This window comes from Drosophila bipectinata, chromosome XL (genome assembly GCF_030179905.1).
Source record: "Drosophila bipectinata strain 14024-0381.07 chromosome XL, DbipHiC1v2, whole genome shotgun sequence".
Lineage (NCBI taxonomy): Eukaryota > Metazoa > Arthropoda > Insecta > Diptera > Drosophilidae > Drosophila > Drosophila bipectinata.
Window position 1 is genome coordinate 7,406,365 of NC_091734.1, and position 21,637 is coordinate 7,428,001.

The 21,637-nt window shown below is 48.7% G+C and overlaps 1 protein-coding gene across 1 annotated transcript; it reads right to left on the bottom strand.

Annotated features, from left to right (window-relative positions):
* Positions 1-4,264: 4,264 nt before the first annotated feature.
* Positions 4,265-13,116, bottom strand: LOC108122817 (uncharacterized). The gene is made up of 4 exons (XM_017237626.3): positions 10,042-13,116; positions 9,893-9,980; positions 7,963-8,053; positions 4,265-5,917 (listed from the first exon to the last, which is right to left on the bottom strand). The coding sequence occupies exons 1-4, from the start codon at positions 12,617-12,619 to the stop codon at positions 4,730-4,732; spliced, it is 3,945 nt and encodes a 1,314-aa protein (XP_017093115.2). The 5' UTR covers positions 12,620-13,116; the 3' UTR covers positions 4,265-4,729.
* Positions 13,117-21,637: the final 8,521 nt, after the last annotated feature.

A 21,637-nucleotide genomic window follows, 5' to 3' on the forward strand; every position in this document is an offset into this window, starting at 1 on the left:
TTAATAAAAGTGCTGGGTATTTATTGAAATATTTTTAAAGTGAAGACCAGAGTCCAGAGCCCGGAGCCCATTCCACCAATCTGTCAGTTTGGTTGCAGCTTTTGATTAATGATCTGCGGCGTTTAGAATGGCTGACTCTGACTGGCTACCGTCCCCCAAATACCAATTTTATTTTGCCACCCCCTCCGATTGCAGTGATTCTGCTCCTCCCGCAGGAGCAGGGCACCCGGTTGCATAATGCTAGCCGAAATGTAAAATTATGACAAAGCCCCCACCCTCCGCCTCCACCTGTGCGCCAAACGAACCGGAATCGCACCCCACCCCATCCACCACCCAATTGCCAGTGGGTGGGCCCCCTCTGAGAGTTAATTTGATTTTAATTATGAACGAGGCCGCGACCAGCAGGCTCGTTTGCCAGTTTGCGGTTAATCAACTGTCCATGGCATAAATATTTTGATTGCCGCAAATGCGCCCAGGATGGGTCCAGAGCAGGGCGGATCCTTTGACAGGACCAAGAGTCTCGCCCGAAAATGAGATGCTGGCTTTGCCGCAGAAATGACAATTAAAAATAATTTGAAATGCAGACGCCAAGAGGGGGGGGTTAAGCCAAAGCCCAAACCGAAGCCCTGGCCAAAGTCGAAACCAAACCCGAATCCTGGATCCGGGACGACCCGGAACACAGGGCCTGGCCGTGCCAGTTTCCGGGCATAGACATAGACGCTGGGCTCGAGAGCAGCGCATTTCATTAAAATTTCAAGTCGACTCAACTTTCGAGCACACACAGGACAGCACTTGACAACAAGAGCCTCCGGCGCCACCATCACCACCGAAGCCACCGCCAGCAGCTCCATGACACTCCACTGCCACTGCCCTTCCCTTTGCTGGCCTCGTCCTGCGGCAACGCCATTTAAAATTAGTAAAAAGTTAAAGCCCAAACGGAGCCAGCAGACAACATGAGCTGCCCAGCAATTAAGTGGAACCGAGAAAAGTGGTCACCACAGAGAGAATCGTACTGACTTTGCCATATCCTTTTTTTTTAATATTAGTTTTATTATTTTCAAACTATAATTTAATAAATAAAAACCCTTATTTTTAAGAATTATTTAATTTAAAATAAGGATATGTACTTACATGTATTTTTACATATTTCGACATGCGTTAGTTACACAAATCCTACATGTAAAATATGTGGGGACTGTTCCCCAAAGGGACTGTACAGGACGCGATCCAAAACAACCGAATGCCCGAAATCGCGTTCTAACCGAAGGATCAACAACTATTAACACTTTTATAAGATGAACTTGTTACTAAATTACATTATATTATTAATTTAAAAGAATAATCACTTAACAAAATAATCAAATACAAAATTAAGATTTCAAGACACCATCATAAGGATCTAACACTCAAAACACTCCCGGCACTGATCGCGAATACTTAATCGTTTTGATTTTAAACGTAGCTATCGCTAGTAAACCCTAATTAACTTTTAAACCTTATTATAATTAAAATTTAACGACGAAAACGAGCGAAAAATATTTGAATTTTTAGTCCAATTGGATCGCGTCCTTTAGAGATCGCAGTTCGCGCTAGTGATGACAGTTCACAATGATCGATAGATCTACCGATAAGAGCAGTAGTGCTGTGTAAGACATAAACCTGTATTAAAAACCTGTATTAATGGCGGGCCATTTTTTTAAATTCAAATTTTAAATAAATTAATGTTATATGATTTTTAAAGCATAATGTATTGCTGCAATGAATGATTTTATAGTCCATCATACCTACCTGCAGCCAGGTATCTGCTGGGCAGCATTCCATGCTGGGTGTTGTAGGTGATTGTAGCTGAAATTCAAAACGTCCGACCAAGTGCTGTTGGCTGCAATTTCCCCCTCCAATTGCAGCCTGCTCTATGCACGCTCGTTCTGTTCCGGTTTCTCTATCCCCACATCCCCACATCTCTACATCTCTACATCCCCATGCCCACAAAGAGCTACTTCATTCCGCTCTATTGCTCCTTTCGCTCCCATTCGCCGGCGCTGGTCCTTTCCGAGTCCTGACATTTTTAGCCCGGAGGGTTTTTGTGCTGCTCAACTCAACGGGTGTTTGGACCAGGCCTTAGGGGTCTTTAAGCGCAACTGTATCGCCCGGATGGCTTCGATTTTTATGCCAGGCTCCGAATCAGAATCAGCATCAGAACCAGAATGAGAATCAGAATCGATGGAGCCCCTTTTGCTGCAAAACTGTAGTCACGAAAATTAAAAATTCCAAAATTCCAGCTACCAATTCCCCATGCCCAATGAAAATGCCATTCGGTTGACTTTGCTTCTGTGTGTATTTCTCTTCTTGGTTTCGGTTGCAATCGTTCTTAATATTGAATTTCATTTATTTGCGGGTTAGTCCCCAAAACTAGCCGGGCTTGCTAACTTTTCTACCTCACATAGTTGCCAGCTATCGTTAATCGTTAATCGTTTATCGTAAATCGCCTGCCATTACTGTTGAGCGTTCCATTGCCATCTTAACTTTTCTTTAAAGTTTTTCTATTTAATTTTCTGTCTCCCACTTTCTTTTCGATTTGCTTCGATTTTTTTTTTTGTTTGGCTTTATCTTCATTTCATTTTGGTTTTAAATTTCGTAAACGTACACCCACGCACACACATATCAGTTAAAGTTTTAAGTATTAATAATAACTTAAGTTTAAATAACAATCACATTTACTTATTTCTTTTTTTTTTTTATTTCCATTCGTTTTCGTTTTGTTTTGCTTTCGACCCAAAAAAAAAAAGTTCTAAACGCTTGGCCTAACTTTAATATTTGATTTACGAGTAGTTTAAGTTTATTTATTTAATATTATTCATAATATTCATAATATTTCCTCATTGGCATTCGCTCGATTTCGGTTTTGTTTCCTTTGCTTTTGGGAGAAATTGTCAATAAAACAATTCGAACAAACGTAAACAACAAAAGTGGTTAAATCGTTAGTCAGGGATTATATTCCACCTATATATATATATATATATATATATTTGTATGTATATATAAACGGGCATAGATGATTCCTACTACTTACAAATACGCGCCACTTGCAGTGTACGGTTGTGGTTTACTTTGGCTTTATTTCTAAGATTTTCAAAGATTCCTCCTCCTCGGCTCTATAATTTATCAATCGCGTCTATATATATGCCATATATATGTATGTATGTCTGTCTGTGTATATACGTCGGATTAGACCGGAAATAGGGATGCATCCTTAGGCCTATCGATAAGTATCGGGGAAAAGAAAACGCTACTCTCCTAGCTCCTACATGCACTCAAAAGGACATACACATACTCAGCGATACACATATATATTCATATATATCCCGACTATACGGCTATAGCTAGTTTATCCTTTAAAATGTGTGTAGTACATTTATAAATTGTTCGTTTCTCTTTGTAAATTGTGCTTTTTTGGCTTGCTACAAAAGTTCGGCACATTTGATTTTGTCAAGTGAGTTTTTCTCTGTGTGTATTTTGCGAAACATGAATACTCGCCCTGACCTCGTGTGTGTTTTCGAGATCCTACATTTGTTCTCAGTGCAGATGTGGCGGAAATGGGGTTTCACAACATATACGCAGCATGTACCATGAGAGGTTTCCTTGTCGGGGTCACCATCCTGTTTAGGCCCTTGCAATCCTATAACCCACATTCTGTAGGGCCTCTTTCTAAGGTCTTCAACTTCAGAGCACCTTTTATAGATCTCCAGATGACCATTAGAACTTCCCCTTACAAAGTAACCCCACCACACTACGTATACCTCACGAAAACCCTACTATGCTATAACCTAGAGGTAATCCATCCGAAAGACTAAGTATTTAGTGTATTTTGTAGCTTTTGGAATTCGAAATGTGATCCTTTTGAAACCAACTCAGCCCCTTGCTGACTAGCAGCCTAGGCCTCCTCCACACATCATACCCTGCCCGGTGCAATGGCCAGGCTCCCTCATCGGACATGCCAATCGAACCGAAACTATTTCGCTGCAATTAGGCCATTTTCTGTGGTTCGTGTTGGTTTGACATTAGAGTTGTGTTCCGTGTTCCGTGTTTAAATAATTAGCCTAATTAATTATGCGCCATTGCATACATACATATCTGCAGTTCCTGTTCGCCCCACACACTCCCAACCGGAGGGCATCCTGTTCTATTCAGTTTGTTCTGTGAATCGGATATAGGATATATATCTGGCGTATCGTTATCGTTTCGGTTGCGAGCTTATTTAATATAGTTTTGTGTACTGTAGTTATAGACATTGAAATACTCGTTAGTCGGCCGGCCCCTTCCCCAGTTCATCGTCTGGTTTTTGCTTCTTCTGGAGTGGGTGGTGGGTGGTTGATGGTTTTTGGCGGGTCATTGCGGGGGGAGGGGGCCGCCGGCCGCAAATAGACAAACAATTAATTATGATTTATTCACGTTTTTTTTTATATTAATCGCATTTAATTGCTATTATTCTATTATATTTGAAAATCAACAAACAGTAAGTGGAAAAAGTTGTCTCTCTATTTTCGTATTAATTTACGGTTTGCGGGGAACTGCTTTCCGAGCTCTCCCGTCCGCCCGAGTGGGTGTCAGTACTCCTAGTAATCCTTACATCCTAGAATCTAGACCTAGATCTCTTGGAGATCTGACCGCCGAGTGCGAAAAAAAAAAAATGCCTTGCTTACCCCAATCCGCCTTCGGATCCGGTTCCGTCTTAACTTCCGTTCACATCCACCGCCGTGGGAATGGCGTGGATTCCGTTGGCCAGGCCCCCGCATCCGGTGGTGCTGGGTGGTGGCGGCGATGACGGCGGCGAGGCGGGCGGCGTTAGGGTGGTGGGTTCGCCGGCGTCCAAGTCGAGGTCCTTGCCGTTTCCAATGCCATTTCCATTGGCCACGATGATCTCCGACTGCTCCTGCATCGCCGGCGGGGGTGGCGGCGGCAGCGAGTCCATCTGGCTGGACTCCAGGAGGGCGGTGGTGGCGTAGTCGCCCAGCTCCTTGATCTCCTCGGTGGATGGAGGTGCCGGGAGGCTCATCAGGCTGTCGTAGTTGCTCTCGGCTTCGGTTTCTGCGAGGGTTTGGGTTTCTTCCGGCTTATTTTCCTCCCGTTTGGTTTCCTCCAGCTTAGGTTCTTCCACGTCTGGATTTTTAACTTCTGGCTTTGATTCTGACTCTGTTTCTTTGATTTCCTCTTCCTTCTCCGGCTCTGGCTGATCTTCGGTCTGTGGGGGAGTCTCTTCTTTCTTTTCCTCTGGAGCTTCCGGCTCCTCTTTCTTTTCAACTGGAGGTTTCTCTTCAAAGAGTTCTGGTTTCTTTGAAGCTGGAACCTCTTGGTTTTCTGAGGTCTCAGGCTCTGACTTCTTGACTTCCTTCACCTCCTCGCCAGTGTTTCCTTCCATTAGAGAAGCCTCCTTGGGGGTCACTAGGATGGGCTTGGCCGTGGGAGAGCTGGTGGCGTAGCCGGGCTGCTCGATGACGTAGAGCTCCTGGTTGCCGTAGGAGTAGCGCTTGTTCGAGTCCCCGGACGAGGTGGAGCTCAGGTCCGACTGCGAGAGGCCGGTGCGGGCGTGGACCTCAGGGTCGTGTTCTGGTTCCTGGGCCTGCTCCTCGGAGGCCTCCTCAATTAGGTGGAGGGGGGCTAGTCCGGTGCCGGCAAAGTCCTGCGGCGGAGCATGAATCTGGACCTGCTCGTGGCTGGGGGGCAGCGACTGCTCGTCCAGGTGGTGCAGTCCATTGGCCGTCAGTTTGGTGTCGAAGGGCAGCTCCGTGGTCTCCAGACTCGAGGCGGGGGCCTCGCCGGGCTGCAGGTTCTTGGAGTCGATGCCGCGGGCCACCTCCACCACGAAGACGCCGTCCTTGTCGGTGTGCATCTTGGTCTCCCGGGCGTTGCGGGAGATGTCCTGCAAGGCCGAGGAAATCAATGAACAGCTAAAGCAGGCTAAGTGGGTGCAGGACACAGGCACATCCAACTAACATCCAACACAACACCAAGAACAGAACAGAACAGAAAGGAAGGAAAGGAGAGGAGAGGAGGAGAGTCCTTGAAGACTGGATAACAGGGTAACAGGAGCGAAGGCGACAGAGCAGACAAATCGGTTGGCTGCCATGCGGAAAGTGTCGAAAATTGCATTTGCATATCCTTGCGCAGACACACACACACACTCACACAGAGCCAGTCGCGCCTCGAGGCCACGACACACATACACAAGCTCGCAGTGGTGTCCTGGCTCCTGGCCCGCAGGGTTGACAAATAGACGACACCAGGCTTTGGCTGTCAAAATCATTCGGGCCGCAGGACACCGGCACAGGACATTCCAGGGCAATCGACCAGGCGGATGAGAATCAAAAGGACACTCGAGCTGCAAGGACCAGGCAACAAGGAAACAATCAAGTGCAGAACTAATTACCAAACACACCGAGTCCTTTAACCTGATTTTGTGGAATTTACATAGAAGGACATACGAAATATTGCAAGATATGCATGGGAGTGCGCCAATAAACTCCAAAACTGATGTTTCAATTTCAATCGCAATCACTAAACAATAAACAATAAACAATATACAACAAACAATAAACAATAAACATACAAATTTAAACAGAAAATTCAAAAATGGAAATAGAACGGCATAAGCAATAAAATCGCCATAAATTATTTTTGAAATTCGAACGAAAAATGAGAAAAATAAACACCTCTAGGTATCCACTAAATCACTAAACGATAAATATCTGTGCGATGCAGATGCAGATGTGTGACAGAGACGGGCAGCATGAGAGAGAGAAAGAGAGAGAGTTCGAACCATGTCGGGGATATTTCATTTATTTTTTGGAGGGGAGGGCAGGCCAACTAACTACGACAACATCCAGATGACACAAAAAAATCCTCCCAACTCCCCACTCCCGACCAGAGCGAACGAGACAACAGAGCGTGCAAGTGAGACAGGCAGACAGGCAGAGAGAGAAAAAGGTGGACAGAGAGAAAGAGACACCAAGAACAAGATCAGGGACTAGGACACCGATCCGGCGGTGGCTGGCGAACTTACGTGACGCTCCTCGGTGACGACAATCAGATGATTGTCCTTCAGAGTCATCTTGGTGACGGAGCCGCTGGCGGGTAGGGGCGGTGCCCTCGGCACCTCCCCGGCTGAGGCTGCCGCCGCACCACCGGGAGTCTGGAGACCTCTAGCCTCTGGCATCTCGAAACGGAATTCTAGGGACTCCAGAAAATGCTCAGTGGTGGGGTAGACGGGCGGCGGGCAGGAGGCGGAGGAGGACGAGGACGAGGCGGATGCAAATGCCGAGGCAGTCGATGAGAGTGACGAGGAGGCCGACTGCAAGATAGCCCGAAGGAATGGGGGAATATGAAGAAAGCAGCAGCAAGGACATACGACACACACACACTGACACACACACTCGCTCTCGACCAGTCAGGCAGCCAAGAATTTCATTACCAGACGGCGGAATTAATTTCAATTTCAAAGTCAACTCCGACTTGAACTTCTGCCAAGGCCTTCAAAATCAAATTCAATTTGGTTCCAGTTTGGTTCCAGGACCCGAATCCGACTGGATTCTATCAAGTCCGTTTCGGTCTCGGCTTTAAATTCAATTTGGAAAGCTGTTACTTTTTGGGGTGCAGCTCCTCCATGAGCTCCTCCTCCGGTTTAAGCTGCACTGGCCCGTCTTTAATTTCATCTTTCAGCGAAAGCAATAAAATTTCCACCGGAAATTTCCGCCATTGTTTAATTTTCTCGAGAGCCCGAGTGCATTCGGGATCCAGGATCCAGGATCCAGGGGACTTTCAAGGGGATGGCACTTGCGTTTAAATTTCAATTTCCATCAAGTCTGAGAGGGGGGACTGGGCGTGGGGGATGGCGAGGGCTTTCAAAAGTGTTCTGCTTTTCTAAAGGGGGGCTGGGGTCTGGGGACTGAGGCTGGGCTGTTAACTTACCTCGTGCTTGGAGTCCTGGCCCTGTTCGCTGTCGTCGCCATGGGCGCCTCCCGCGCCGCCAGATGAAGAGTTCTTGTTGTTCAGCACATACCTGTAGAAAAGAGACAGCAACACAGAGCGAGAGAGAGAGAAAGAGAGAGAGAGGGAGGAAGAAAGTAGAAAGTAGATTGGTGATAGGTGGCGAAAGCTGGAAAAGTGCTCCGAGAGAGCTCAGAGTTTCGAAATCCAATGCATTTCTAATGATGCCGCGACTGGAATTAACATTTTGTTGCCTACTTTGCGGCTGCCTGCAATTACTTGGCTAATACGCTGGATTTCTCACAAGGAAGAGGGGTGGTGGAGGGGTGGTGGGCATGCTCAAATAAAAGTTGATTGTAAGCGAAAGCCCCCACCCCCCCTGCCTAGCACCATAAATAATCGTGTCCTTCACAGAAATGATTCATGTCGGCAGCGAATTCCGAACACAATGAGCTCTCAGTGCCATTAATATGAAACATTTCCATGGGAAAGTTTGGTCCCCAGAGTATCGTCTATGTACCCACTTCGTACTGCCCTCGTAGCGCTATTGGCACTCAACAAATTTCAAGTTGGAAAGCCGCCGAAAACGAGCCACACGCACAACTAATTTCTCGTCTCGAGAGTTTATTGTGCAATTTCCTCACAACCACACACACACATAGCCGCAGAGTGTCCTGCCAAGAAATAAGGCAAATAAATTGTGTGTTTCCTTTTTATTTTGACTGGGCCACCTTTTATCCGGGTGGCTGGGGCGTGTGGGGCAACAACAAACTGGCAACGTTTGCGGTTGCCATTTGCCGTTTTATGCGTTTTTCCTGCGGCACTCGGGAAAAAGTCGGGAAAAGCATAAACATGCTTTATAAGAAGGCTCAGGGATCACCTTTGCCGAAACAGCTGCCTTGTTAGCTCCCTTTAGATGTGTGTGTGTGTGGCGACTTCCGTTTCCGGCCGCTGCGAGTCTCGATTCCGTCGTCTTGATTTGTTGCGCCTTCAGTTTCTTCTTCAGAGACTGACGGCAATCTGACACCCGGTTTCACTTTTCCCACTTTCTATCCGGAGTACACTGAGAGGAAGTTGCTGGCGTTCCAGCCTCCTCCTTCCTACTTCACAGCCTAAGCTGGGGCTTTTTGGGGATGTGTGTTTACCGTGAAAGCGGCTTCGCCCAAAGATTCGGGCGCCCGATTCGTGGCGTTGCCAAGATTTATGTATGGGACAGACTGCGGGCGATAAAGGATGTGCCTGCCAGCCACCCCCCCAGTAAGGCAGTCTCAGCCACCCGGCCCCCACCTCGTCACAGATTTGTCAATGTTTTGTTGCCTTCTTGTCTGTCTGTCTGTCTGTCGGTCGGGTGGTGGGAATGCGAATGAGAAATAAAACGCCACGAATGAGGCTGATAAATGCGATTTGCCACGCCACTGCCTAGGGGGCGGGGAGGGGGAGGCTAAGGTCCTGGCAAATTGCTGTGGATTGAGTGCATTCTTCAGGTATGCGTAGGTGGGCGCTGAAAAGCAGGCAACACATTCCGCCAAAGGCAAAGAGCAGCCACCGGAAATCCTTAAAATAGAAGCGAACGGATTAGGGTTGCCACCCTCTCCCCTGAACAGGAAGTCTATCCCGGCCTGGGGCCTTCCTCCGCGTCCCCCCCACCCCCGCCGCTTATCCCTTCCTGTCAATTCCCGGCCGGCTTGCAATTATTTTTGATTTGTGTGCGCCAGGACATCAGTGGCTAAGCTGATTAGGCAACACACGAGGCGTAAGCAATTAGCCGGGCCAACAAGGGCCACCACGGGGCCAAGACGGGCCAAAAGGCCTAGCGGACAGATAAGACGGATTCATCCTCTTAATTGGCAAAATTCTATTTCCCCGCTTATGGGGATTGAGTAATCCTTCCCCCGGAGGTCCTTCCACTTACCTGATGGCGCAGTACATGGACACCAGCAGGGCCGAGGGCAGGATGACGATGATGAGGCCCGTGGACACGGCAAACACATTAAAGAATCCTGCAAAAAGGAAGAGCAAGGTTAGCCAGGATTACGATCCTCCAGGGAGGCCGAAACTCACCTTCGTAGTCGCCCATGGACTCGTCGGAGAGACCGGTGGCGTTCATGGTCCGGCTGCCGGAGAGAAGAGGAGCCATGGCCGAGGCCGAGCCAGAGCCCGATCCAGAACCCGATCCAGATCCAGATCCCGCACCCGCTTCGCTCTGCAGGAGGGTGGCATTCACCATTTCCGCCACTGGGAGCTGGTCCCGGTGCAGGTGGCTGTCCAGCGGGCGGTTCGGCAGGTGGCTCAGTCCCTGCTGGCGGTGCGAGGGACTCTCGAAGGGATAGGAACCCTCCACGCCGTCAAAGCCTCCGCCAGCTCCGTCGTCGATCAGGTCCCCACCGTACTGGATGGAGCTCTCGATCACGTCCGGCTCACTGTCGATGCTGTTCCCGTGCAGGTCCGCGTCGAACATCCCGCCCAGGTCCGAGGGCATGTAGTCGATCTCCTTGAGCTCGATCTGCGGCGGCAGCTCCCCGATCACCGGCACTCCGATGGCCAGGTCCGGCAGGACGGCCGGCTGGATGATGATGTCCTGCTGCTGTGGTGCCACCGTGGACTGCACCGGCTGCTGCTGCTCCACCTCAATTACGGACTCGCCCACGTAGGTTACGTCCAAAGGTGGAGCTCCGTCGCCACTGCTCCCGGACACGGAACCCGAGCTGGAGCGGAAGATTTTCAGCGAGGAGTCGGCGCTGTGGCGCGGCGAGGGCGAGAGGATGATGTCCTCCTCGGAGGGGCGCGCCGGCTGTTGGAGGGGGAAGAACTGGTTCTCCAGCTGGTACTTGCGCTGCTCCGCTCCGCCGCCTCCGGGCAGCACCGTGGGCAGGGACTCGCCCACCTTCACCTCCGTGTTCGAGATGTAGAATATGGTGTCCGAGTCACGGTCAATGCTGGGCTTTCTCGGCGGCGGCGGAGGTGGCGGTGGCGGCGGCCTAGGATCAGCCAGGAACAGCTCGTCGGCGGTGGTGTCTTGCGGAGGACGTACGGGGGGCGGTGGTGCTGCCGCCGCGTCCGAGTTGCGGAACGTGAAGATAGGATTCAGGTGCTCCGAAGAGGCGGAGCTGCCGGCCAGGGATCCAGACTCGGAGCTGCTGTTGTCGGAGCCACTGTCGATGATCTCCACCACCAGGATCTCGTCCCCGCCTGTCTTTCCGAGGGACGAGGAGCCGGACTTGTCGTTGGGCTGCCGGTAGGAGAACTCCAGGTCCTCGCTCTCGCTTCCGAATGCCTCGGAGACGTTGATGTGGATCTCGATGGCCGCCGGCTCGGGCTTGCCCAGCCCGGGAGCGCCTCCGCCCGCGGGCTGCGTAGACACGTCCGCCCGATCGATGACGTATTGGGTGAACCGCTCCTGCGGCACTTCCCGGGGTGGTTTGGTGGTGCCCGGTCCTGTTTCTAGCGGAGACGGGGCGTAGAAGCCCTCGTTGTCCCGGAAGTTCGTGGAGGCCACTATGGAGTCCACCGTGGAGTCGTAGACCTCGATCTGGATGTCCGATATCTTGGACTCGGTGCGCTCGCCGCCGTTGGTGGTGCCCGGCAGGCGGGTCGTGCTGGTCTGCAGTTCGGGCACCTGGAAAACGGTGGTGGAGAGCACGGAGGCGGTGAGGCCCGGCGGTGGCGATGGCGCCGTGGTGGTCTCCGGCACCTGCTGCTCCAGCAGAGCCGTCGGCGCCAGGATTTCCACCAACCGGCCGTTCTTCAGCTGGCTCTCGATGGAGGCCACGTGCTGGTGGTTCGGCGGCTGCGGCTTCCTCAGAGGATGCACCACGCTGAAGGTCTTCTCGCCCATGAAAATGGGTCCCAGATAGCCGTTGTGCACCGGCAGCAGGGGCGTGGCGGAGGGCGGTGGCTTGGTGGGGGTCGTAGAGGGGGTGGCGCTGCTGCTCTTCGCTTCCTCTTCCTCGACAGTAATCTCCGGTGTGGTGCTGCTTTCAGTTATCCTTTCGGGGGTGGTTGTGGGCACTCTCTCCACCTCCGTCTCTATGGTAGTGGTTGCCGTGGTGGTGGTCACTGTGGTGCTAGTCGTGGTGGTGCTAGCTGGGGTGGTACTTGCCAAAGTGGTGCTTTCCGGAGTGGTGCTTGCCGGAGTGGTGCTTTCCGGAGTGGTGCTAGCTGGAGTGCTGCCTGCTGGAGTGGTGCTGCCGCTGGGAAAGTGCTGCTGCTGTAGCTGCTTCTTCTTGGTCAGCTTCCTGCCATCGTGGCCGCTGTCCAGTGGTGGAGGTGCCTCTGTGTTCTCTAACTCCAGCAGCTGCACCACCGCCGGTGGTTGTGGGTGCAGCCACTGCAGGTCCTCCTTGACTTCCTTGGGTACTGGTGGAGCAACTGTGGATGCTTCAGTGGTGCTGCTTGTTCTACTTAAAGGTGGTGCAGTGGTGCTGTTGCTGCCCAGTGGTGCTGGCGTGGTTGGCACTTGTGTAGCCACATGGGCTGACTCGTTGGGTTTTGGCGTTTGGTTGGATTGGCTGGAGACCGTGACTCCGGGCTCCGTCGGAGTGGGGGAGACGGCCACCGGCAGGTCCTGGTGGTGCAGGGGCCCGCCCAAGGTGCTGCCGGCGGTGGCCAGCAGGAGGAGCAACCAGGGTGTCGCCGACATGTCTCCGCGATGCTGGGCCCGCCTTCTTACAGGTTCTTCGAGGACCAGGAGATGCAGGTCCTTGTTCCTTTTGTTTTTTATGCAAATTTCAGTTTTGATGAAAGTCTCTCTCGCTTTCTGTCGCGCTTGTCTCGGTGGTTGCCTTTGGCACTTAATTTCGCTGCTCGGCGTGGTTGGCACTTGGCATTGTTGGTGCTGCTGCTGCTATTGTGCTGCTGTCGTTGTGGCAACTCGGCGTGGCAGCATCATCCTCTGCTGCAGCGTCTTCGTCCTGAGCCGCGGCAAGTTGCACTCATTTGTGGCCGGGCGCTGTGGCTGCCGCTGTCGAGGCGGCCATTTTCTGCGGCTGCCGCTGCCGCAGGACTCGTCGTCCTTGTTGTCCTTGCCCTGCCCTGCTCGTCCCACCGCCGCACCGAAACAAACAAATGCGACAAACGCCAGCAGCAGGTTTCCAGCGCACTCAAGTGGGTCTCTGCCTTTCAATCTCAAAATCCCAATCTCTCCTGCGAGTCCTGGACGCGAAGAATGGAAATGAAATTTGCAAAATATGACAAGCCAAGGACTCTCTGCTCTGCTCAAGGACTAACTAATGAAGCAACGAAAGCCATAAGAAACATAAACAGAATGCGGAAAGTATCTCAACAATGCGATCGGGTTTCGGGCCATAGCTCCTTGTAACCTAGTTTTCCCTCTTTGGCCTTCGTTATCCTTCCTATCCCAGCCCCAAAAAGAAAGAAAATTAAAAAATATGATGTACAAATTCGTGGCATACTTTGCAGCGAAAACACCGCAAACTGTTGCTACAAGCCGCCTTTATTTAATTTAGTCAACTGCTCGAAAGGAATCCCTCCGTGTCCTTTGAACCCTTTTCGGAGTTTGGATGAAGGGAGTGGGCGGCCAGACCAAACCATACCAGACCAGACCATGCAAATTAAATATAAAGCCTGCCAAATGATTCGATTTCACAGCACAGGACCCTGTCCTGGCACACACAAAAAAAAAGGGTTTTTCTCTTTCTGAAAAGTGGAAAATGGAAAATGGGCTCCAAAAATGGACAAAACCGCAAGCAGGCACAAAGGCTTTCAATTCGCTCATCATCGTGGTCATCGTAACAAGTTGCCTATCATCACTGCCCTGGGTCCTGGGTCCGGGGTCCTTGGTCCGGCCACACCCTCTCCGCCTCTCCGCCTCTGCCCCGGACCCGGACTAGTTGGACAGCACATCAAAGGGCGAAAGGAGCGAAAAGTTTGCGGCTGCAGAAAAACAAACGAAATACACAAATGGGAGCTGGGCAGGATGGGGTAGCTGGGCAGGATGGGGTGCAAAATAAATGCGGAAGCACAATAAAGGCGTCGATAATGGCAGGCCAAATGGCATGAAAGAAGGAATCTATAAATACACACAAATCCTATGGAATCGAGTGGAGAAAGGTTGCCCTTAAGGAGTCCCAAGAAAATATTAAAAAATGATAAAGAAAAGGCTGCAGATGGCCTGGCAACTATCTCTTTAAGACCTAAGCCCATCAAAAATGTAATCCAAGGGCCAAAGGACTCTGCTTTGTAAGGACAACTCTCCCTTATGAAATAAATAAGAAATAATATTAAAATCTGGCTGGAGAGAGAAATTCTCAAACAGAAAACCATTATTTTAAACGCATTCTTTGGAACCCAAATCAATCACAATTGAATGTTAAATAATTAAGCTCTTAAATAATAAAATGAAGAGCAAAATCAAGCATTTATAAATTAATATTTCTCGTAAAAATAAAACCAAAACCAAGCAAACAATTTGTCGAAAAAAAGAACTCGAATTGTTTGAAAAAAAGTTGACTTACCGGCGGCGTTTGGCACTCGCGCTTCCACTCGCCCCGCAAGGTAATCCAAGGGTCCTTGCAGAGCCTTTCACAGCCTCACTATATATCCTTTCGGTTTATTTTCGCAAATAACTTTTCAGTTTTTTAGCCTCCAGTCTTTCACGGCAGTTATTCATAAATTTTCAATTGTTCTAGCACTGCACTGGACTCTACACTGCAAAAAACAAGCAAACCCAAAAAAAAAAACAATATATAGAGATATATATGGGATATATAGAACGCGACCACGATGCGGCTATAACAGCAGTAACAACAAGGCGCGTCTTTAAACGCTCGGAAACCGCGCCAAATTCGGTAGGTGATTTGGGGGGTAAGGGCGGTTGCCGCCGGAAGAGGCGGTGCTGGACCAGGGTGGGCGGGGTGTTGTGTGTTAAGGACTCACAGGCTCTGGGGGGAAGGGGGCCTTTCAAGTCACTGAATCCGAATATTCGGAGGCTGGTTTCACGCTGCTACGACGGCTCCTAGTGCTGCGGCTACTGCTGCTTTAGCTGCTGCGTCCTTTAGCTCCGAAAACCGCACGCAAACTGCGCAAATTTCGAAGCATCCTTTGCCTTAAAGGACTCGCCAGGACCCCGGCACTTCGGCGCTTCGGCTCATTTCCCGCCGACAGCCGATTTCGCATCCGAAGCTGCGGAAAAGCTAGTGCTGAGAAACGCCAGCGAGTGGAGAGTTTGTGGAGACTCGACTGTGGTGGTTGGTGACTTGGCTAAGACAAGTATTGCCAGATAGTTGGAGATACTTTTTTAATTTAAAAAAATAATATTTAATTGAAAAATATTAAAAGCAGATCTTACAGACAAAAAGAATCTTTTCTCTAAACACTTTTCTTGTAAAATGTAAATTATTTATAAGACTGGCAGTCTTGTTTGTTTTTACATTTAATTTATAAAATTTTTTAAAAACTAAATCCCTGAAATAAAGTTTTTATTTTAACTTATTTTACATTTATAAACTAAATTGTTAATAGGCTTTTGTCTGCTATTAAGTTTTCTTTACAAAATAATGTTTTATTTTACCTTAAAAACGAAATAAGGCTAGTCAAGTTAGAAGACTCCATTGTAGACCATTCTTCTTAGCTTTTCCTCTCTCTTTTTGGCAAGATTCTCGTTATATTTTTCGCATTCCTGTCGAGTCGGACCTCAAACCTCGATTCGATCATGCAACTCACACGATAATTCCCATAAATAATCCCTCGGCTTGATTACGTAAAACTTTTCCGTCTCCACGCTTTGGCTCTTTTTTCTGGGCCCGCCCCGTCTTCTGGGGGCTTTCTTCTGGACGCCCAGCACACAAAACAAGCTCTTTTGTCTACGCCGAGGAATTCGAGTCGAGTCCCCTGGGGCGACACTCCCAAAACCACAAAGCAAGTGTCTCCGTCTCCGATGGAGCATTATTTTTGCATTCGAGATGGACAGGAGACAGTGGATAGAAGACAGGAGACAGTGGACAGTGGACGGTGGAGAGAAGACAGTGGTCACCAGGCACCGTTTGATTACGGATTTCAGTTACGGACAGATGTCAGTCCCGGGATTTCAAGACTACTGTCCACTGGGAGAAGTTTCAGAAGCCTTATAGACAGAAGTCAGACCTCATATCTTAAGCCACTCATATACTTTTTTCAGTGTAGAATTCCAGATATATCTGAGAGCTGATATGGCCCGTGGGTGACTTTGGCAGCCATTTGGCAAAGGCATTTGCATTTTGACAAATTAACAATGCGCATACCTGCGGCACCACCACCAGAAACCATCAGTGAGCCACCCACACCACCTGCACCACAGCACAGCACAGCACAGTACATTACAGGCCCCTTTTGGGGCTAGAAAACTTAATTGAATTCCCCGCGGGTGCCTTCAATTGCTGACCTCGAAGAGATTCGTTTGGCAGTCGATGTGCCTTTGTTTTTATTTATTTATGTTTTTTGTTTTTGGATCTTTAGCTTTTTGGTTTTTTTTGGTGCCCCTTTTTTGGCGGAACGCTTTCTTCTCCGGCAGCCGTTACACGTCCGAGCCACTCCGAGGCCGGCCGCATTTATCGAGCGGAATGAGCACGCAGCTCGACCAGCGCCCCCGCACCCCATTTCAGTTAGTTGGCCCCTGGATTTGGCCAAGATCGAGCCCCATTAACACACAAATCCAAAGCGTTTCAATTGCCCGCCGGAATCGAAATCAAAGCTTGAGTTTGGGTTTAAGTGCGATGTGCTGTGAGACGGTTAACTGGCTTCTGGCCCTTGGCCTGGTACTCTGCAAAAACTAGGGTAGATAAGCTAGAGGATGGCTTCCGCTCTGAGCCCTTTCCTAGAGTATCTTCCACTCCTCATGGATTTCTGTTTAGTTTTTTTTGGGTAAAAGCTGCATCCATCAATGACACGACCGCCACATGTGCTGAAGATTTCATCGGTTCGGTTTTTATATCGCAAACGCATCTTAACGGCTCATTTTAATTGCACGGTTTGGCATTCAGGTCTTGAGTCTTAAAGTCTCGCAGTCTTGAGCTTGAGCTAGAGCTAGAGCCCCTGGAATCACAACTTTAGCTGCCAATTGACCGCCCATGGCCACGACAACCGCTACAGCCCGTTGACAACTGGCGTCGATTTATATGCCCAGCTTTTCCACCAAACTCCCCGATTTCCATGCCTGCCAGTGCTTTTCGAAGCCACTCACTGCCCGGGCCCCGGCAACGTGCCTCGCATGCCGACTCCAATCCGCTTTGCGAAATCTGCCCCTCAATTGCGACTCGCGATGCCAATTGAAACCGAAACGGTAAACACGGCCTGGAGCGGACTGGAGTCCCGGTGCCAGTCTATGGAGCTCCTCCGGCTCTGGCACCTCCACCTCCAGCTAACGTCCCAACCAAATACCAATAGGCCATCAATCAGAGGATCTAAGAAGGCACCTGCAACGTGAATAGTTCTCGCCTCATAGCTCATGTTGGTAATTATTTTGGAATTAAAAAGGATTCGAGATGGATTAGTTTAAACTGAACGCATTGTAATTTTTAATAACATATCCAAAGAAGTATATAAAGTGCCATCTATGCACTCTTCACCAGCAGGGGACCCGCTAGTACCCTAATCCAGCAGTTCCATTATTTCGTCCTTCAGCAGCTCCCCTTGATCGGCGTCCGGGTACTTGTTGCAGAGTCCCTCAATCTTCTCCATTAGTTCTACGAGCGTCTTCTTTTCCTTCTTCACTTCAACACATTCCCTCTTGGCCAGCCTTAGGTTCAGTAGCTTGCGGATCCCCCAAAAGGTGGTGTTCGGTTCCGCTGATCCATTCGAAGTCGACGAGGATTGCTCGACCGCTGATTGCTCTGCCGACGATTGCTTCGCCGCGGGAGCTTCAGTCGACACCCAGTTGAAGAAGTGTTGGCCTACTTTCTTGAAGCTCTTTTCCCCTTTTTTATACCATTCTTCCATTTTGTAGCACAAAATATCAAAATATGCAGGAAGGAAACAATTTCTTTTTTTTGAACTGCTCTCCTCAAACGCTCGAGATTGTTTAAAATTTTTCCAGCTCGGTTCAGACTACGTTCCTTTTGAGGAGATGACTGACTTCGACAGGGCTACTGGGGCTTGAACCTTTCTAGCAAGGTCACTCCCAAGTCTCAACTATGCACTGATCACTATAAGAAAACGTATTACTGGAAAAATTTAAAAAATGTTGTGTGCAGGTTTTGATTCAGATTGGTGGGGAATCGAGCCACAAATCGTTTAAGGTATTCCGCTTGAGAATCGGATGAGAATTGGTGGAGATATGAACTTGGATTGGGGCCACATTCGAAAATCCTGGATTTCATAAGGGGTGCCCCTGGAAAAATTTGAAAAATGGGGATCCAAAATTTTATGTTCAGGTTTTGATGCAGATTGGTGGAGAATCAATCCGCAAATCGTTTAAGGTATTCCGCTTCGGAATCGGATAGGAATTGGTGGAGATATGGACTTGGATTGGGGCCACATACGAAAATCCTGGATTTCATAAGGGGTGCCCCTGGAAAAATTTGAAAAATGGGGATCCAAAATTTTATGTTCAGGTTTTGATGCAGATTGGTGGAGAATCAATCCGCAAATCGTTTAAGGTATTCCGCTTCGGAATCGGATAGGAATTGGTGGAGATATGGACTTGGATTGGGGCCACATACGAAAATCCTGGATTTCATAAGGGGTGCCCCTGGAAAAATTTGAAAAATGGGGATCACAAATTTATTGTCCAGGTTTTGATGCAGATTGGTGGAGAATCAATCCACAAATCGTTTAAGGTATTCCGCTAAAGAATCGGATGGGAATTGGTGGAGATATGAACGTGGATTGGGGTCACATACGAAAATCCTAGATTTCATAAGGGGTGCCCCTGGAAAAATTTGAAAAATGGGGATCAAAAATTTATTGTCCAGGCTTTGATGCGGATTGGTGGAGAATCAATCCACAAATCGTTGAAGGTATTCCGCTTCGGAATCGGATGGGAATTGGTGGAGATATGAACGTGGATTGGGGCCACATAGGAAAATCCTAGATTTCATAATGGGTGCCCCTGGAAAAATTTGAAAAATGGGGATCAAAAATTTATTGTCGAGGTTTTGATGCAGATTGGTGAAGAATCAATCCACAAATCGTTTAAGGTATTCCGCTTAAGAATCGGATGGGAATTGGTTAATATATTGTCATGATTTGGATCCATTTGTGAAAATGTCGCATTCTACAAAAAGTACCCCCAAGAAAGCCCCCATAGTGCCGAACAGGAAGTCTTCAGAGATAGATATTTATTATTTTTGAACTGAACGCTTTTTAATTTTTAAGAACAAATCCAATGAAGCACTCCATCTATGCACTATTCACAAGCAGGGTACCACAAGTATGGCATCAAGAATTAAGCACCTTCAGTATTTCGCTCCTCAGCAACTCCACGTCATCGCAGTCCATGTACTTGTGGCAGACTTCCTCAATCTTCCGGATTTTTTCGTCGGCCACCTCCTTCTCCTTCTTAGCTTTAGCTATCCTAAGGAGCGTCATCTGGATCTTCCTTTTCACGGCTAATTCCTCTTCCGAGAGTTCCTCGACCGCGGATGGCTCCGCCGCGGGAGCTTCAGCCGGCTCGAAGTTGTTTTCAGCTTTTTCATTCAATTCCTCCATTCTGTAGCACAAAATATTAAAATATGCAAGAAGGAAACAATTTAGTTTTTTGAACTGCTCTCCTCAAACGCTCGAGATTGTTTGAATTTTTGAAGCTCGGTTCAGGCTACGTTCCTTTTGAGGAGATGATTGACTTCGACAGGGCTACTGGGGTTTGAACCTTTCTAGCAAGGTTACTTTCATGTCTAGAATGGGAAATCAATCCTGAAATCGTTTGAGGTATTTCAGATAATGGACATGGATCCTGAGGGATCAAAGGGTAGTCGATTTGGAGACCCTGCCTCTGTAGTGACACCTGCCCAAGACACCTGACCCCAGCATAAGCTCCAGAAGACAATCGCGTGTCGTTTATCGAACTTATGCAACCCAGAGATGCCTATCTGGGGCCGAGGCCCTCATCTGAATTGTAAAAGATGGTTAATCCGAGTCTATCCCCAGTGGACCGCCGGGGGTTTTATGATCGTTTTATGTATGAGAAATATTTGGTTGCGGGGCGGCGGCGGGATTGATAAAAAACTTTCGCATTTTTCGTGTCAGTGGTGTTAACGCGGGTTAACTTAACTGATTCACATGCCCCCCTCCCCCACGGCCGGGGGCGTGGCAGATTGAATCATCAATGGCCGCAAAAAGGCATTTCACTTTCGCTTCTTGTCATCGCCCGGTCGCTGTTCAATTTCTTTTCACGGCTGCGTCTCTCCGGTTTTGTCAGTGCGTTTCAGTGAGTTTTTATTTTCGTATCTTGGCTCCCCGAAAGTTTCACTTTCTTTTGAGTCATCCTCGTGGAGTGGACCGCTTCTGCCTGGTTTATGACTCCATTTTACGTGGGTGACAACTATTGCAGCATCACCCCTACCATCTAGCACTAAATAGCATCGCCAGAGACAATGCCCCGGCCCTGTTCACAGTTTCGGTTTCATCATCCGCGGTGCGACATCCATCACAACAATTAATGTGCATTATTATACCAAACAAAAAGCCAAAAAAAAGGCCACAAAAAAAACGGGCAAGTTTATTTATTTGTTACAGTAGAAATTGTTAAGCAAATATTTTGCCTCGAAAGCCCACCAAGAGTTCGAGAAAAAAAAAACAGAAACCGAAAAACCTGTCGAGAAATTCGAGAAAATTGTTGGGGTTCGGGTTGTTGTGTGTTTTTGTATTTGCACAGATGTTGTTGCTTTTTCGTCCAATGTTTTCGTTTTCATTGCAAAGGGCAAGGGGGGTTGGCTGTTTCCCCCACTCTGCCGCCGCCCCCCCCCTTCATGAGCCAAAAACGGCCAACGGCAACTTTCTTCCATCCGCTCCTCGATTCTGGCCAAAAAGGCCCGGGCTCTCGGGCTTTCAGTCGCAAAGTCACGTTCCTTGGTGATGCCCTGAATCGGCCAGAGTTCAGTTGCCTTTGCCTTTGTCTTTGTTGTTGTTGTTTTTTTTTTGGTGGCCGGGCCGAGTGCCTTTATCAGAGAGTCAGGCTGCGCACAGAAATCATAATTTGCTAATAAATTTTCATTTCCATGTCGCGGCGCGACGCGTCGGCCTGGCAGGTTGAAGCATTTGCCGGAGTGAAAGTTAGCCGGAATCCTCCATGGAATCCGACCCGCCTTGCGCCCCCCTTTGTGACCAGCCAGACATTCCGTTCGAAGTAGGTGGCATTTCGCATCAAACGGAGCTATTGGCCAAGTGCTATTCAGATAATAACCAAGACTAGCTATAATCCCATACGGCTTGGCCGAATATGACTCATAAAATGCAAAACTTTTCCCTCGGCAAACAAAAGACTTAGGCCACAAACTTGGACAGCAGCCAACAGCCAGCAGCCACTTCCGCTGCTTATGCTCTTCTCTGTTAATTTTAGTTATTTTTTTTCGACCAACAATATGTTTTAACTACAAATTTCACTCTCGTTTTCTGCATAGAAACTAAAAAGAGCCCGGCCGAGGCTCCTAAACTTGTTCCAGCCCCGAGAGAAAGAGAGATAATTTCACTTTTATTAAGTAATTCCAGCATATGCCAGGCAACAGCA

Coding starts and splice junctions, on each gene's coding strand:
- LOC108122817 (XM_017237626.3), bottom strand. CDS start 12,619: ATGTCGGCGACACCCTGGTTGCTCCTCCTGCTGGCCACCGCCGGCAGC. Junction 8,054..9,892: donor TCCATGTACTGCGCCATCAG/GTAAGTGGAAGG, acceptor TCTTTTCTACAG/GTATGTGCTGAACAACAAGA. Junction 5,918..7,962: donor GCCAGGACTCCAAGCACGAG/GTAAGTTAACAG, acceptor TCGGCCTTGCAG/GACATCTCCCGCAACGCCCG.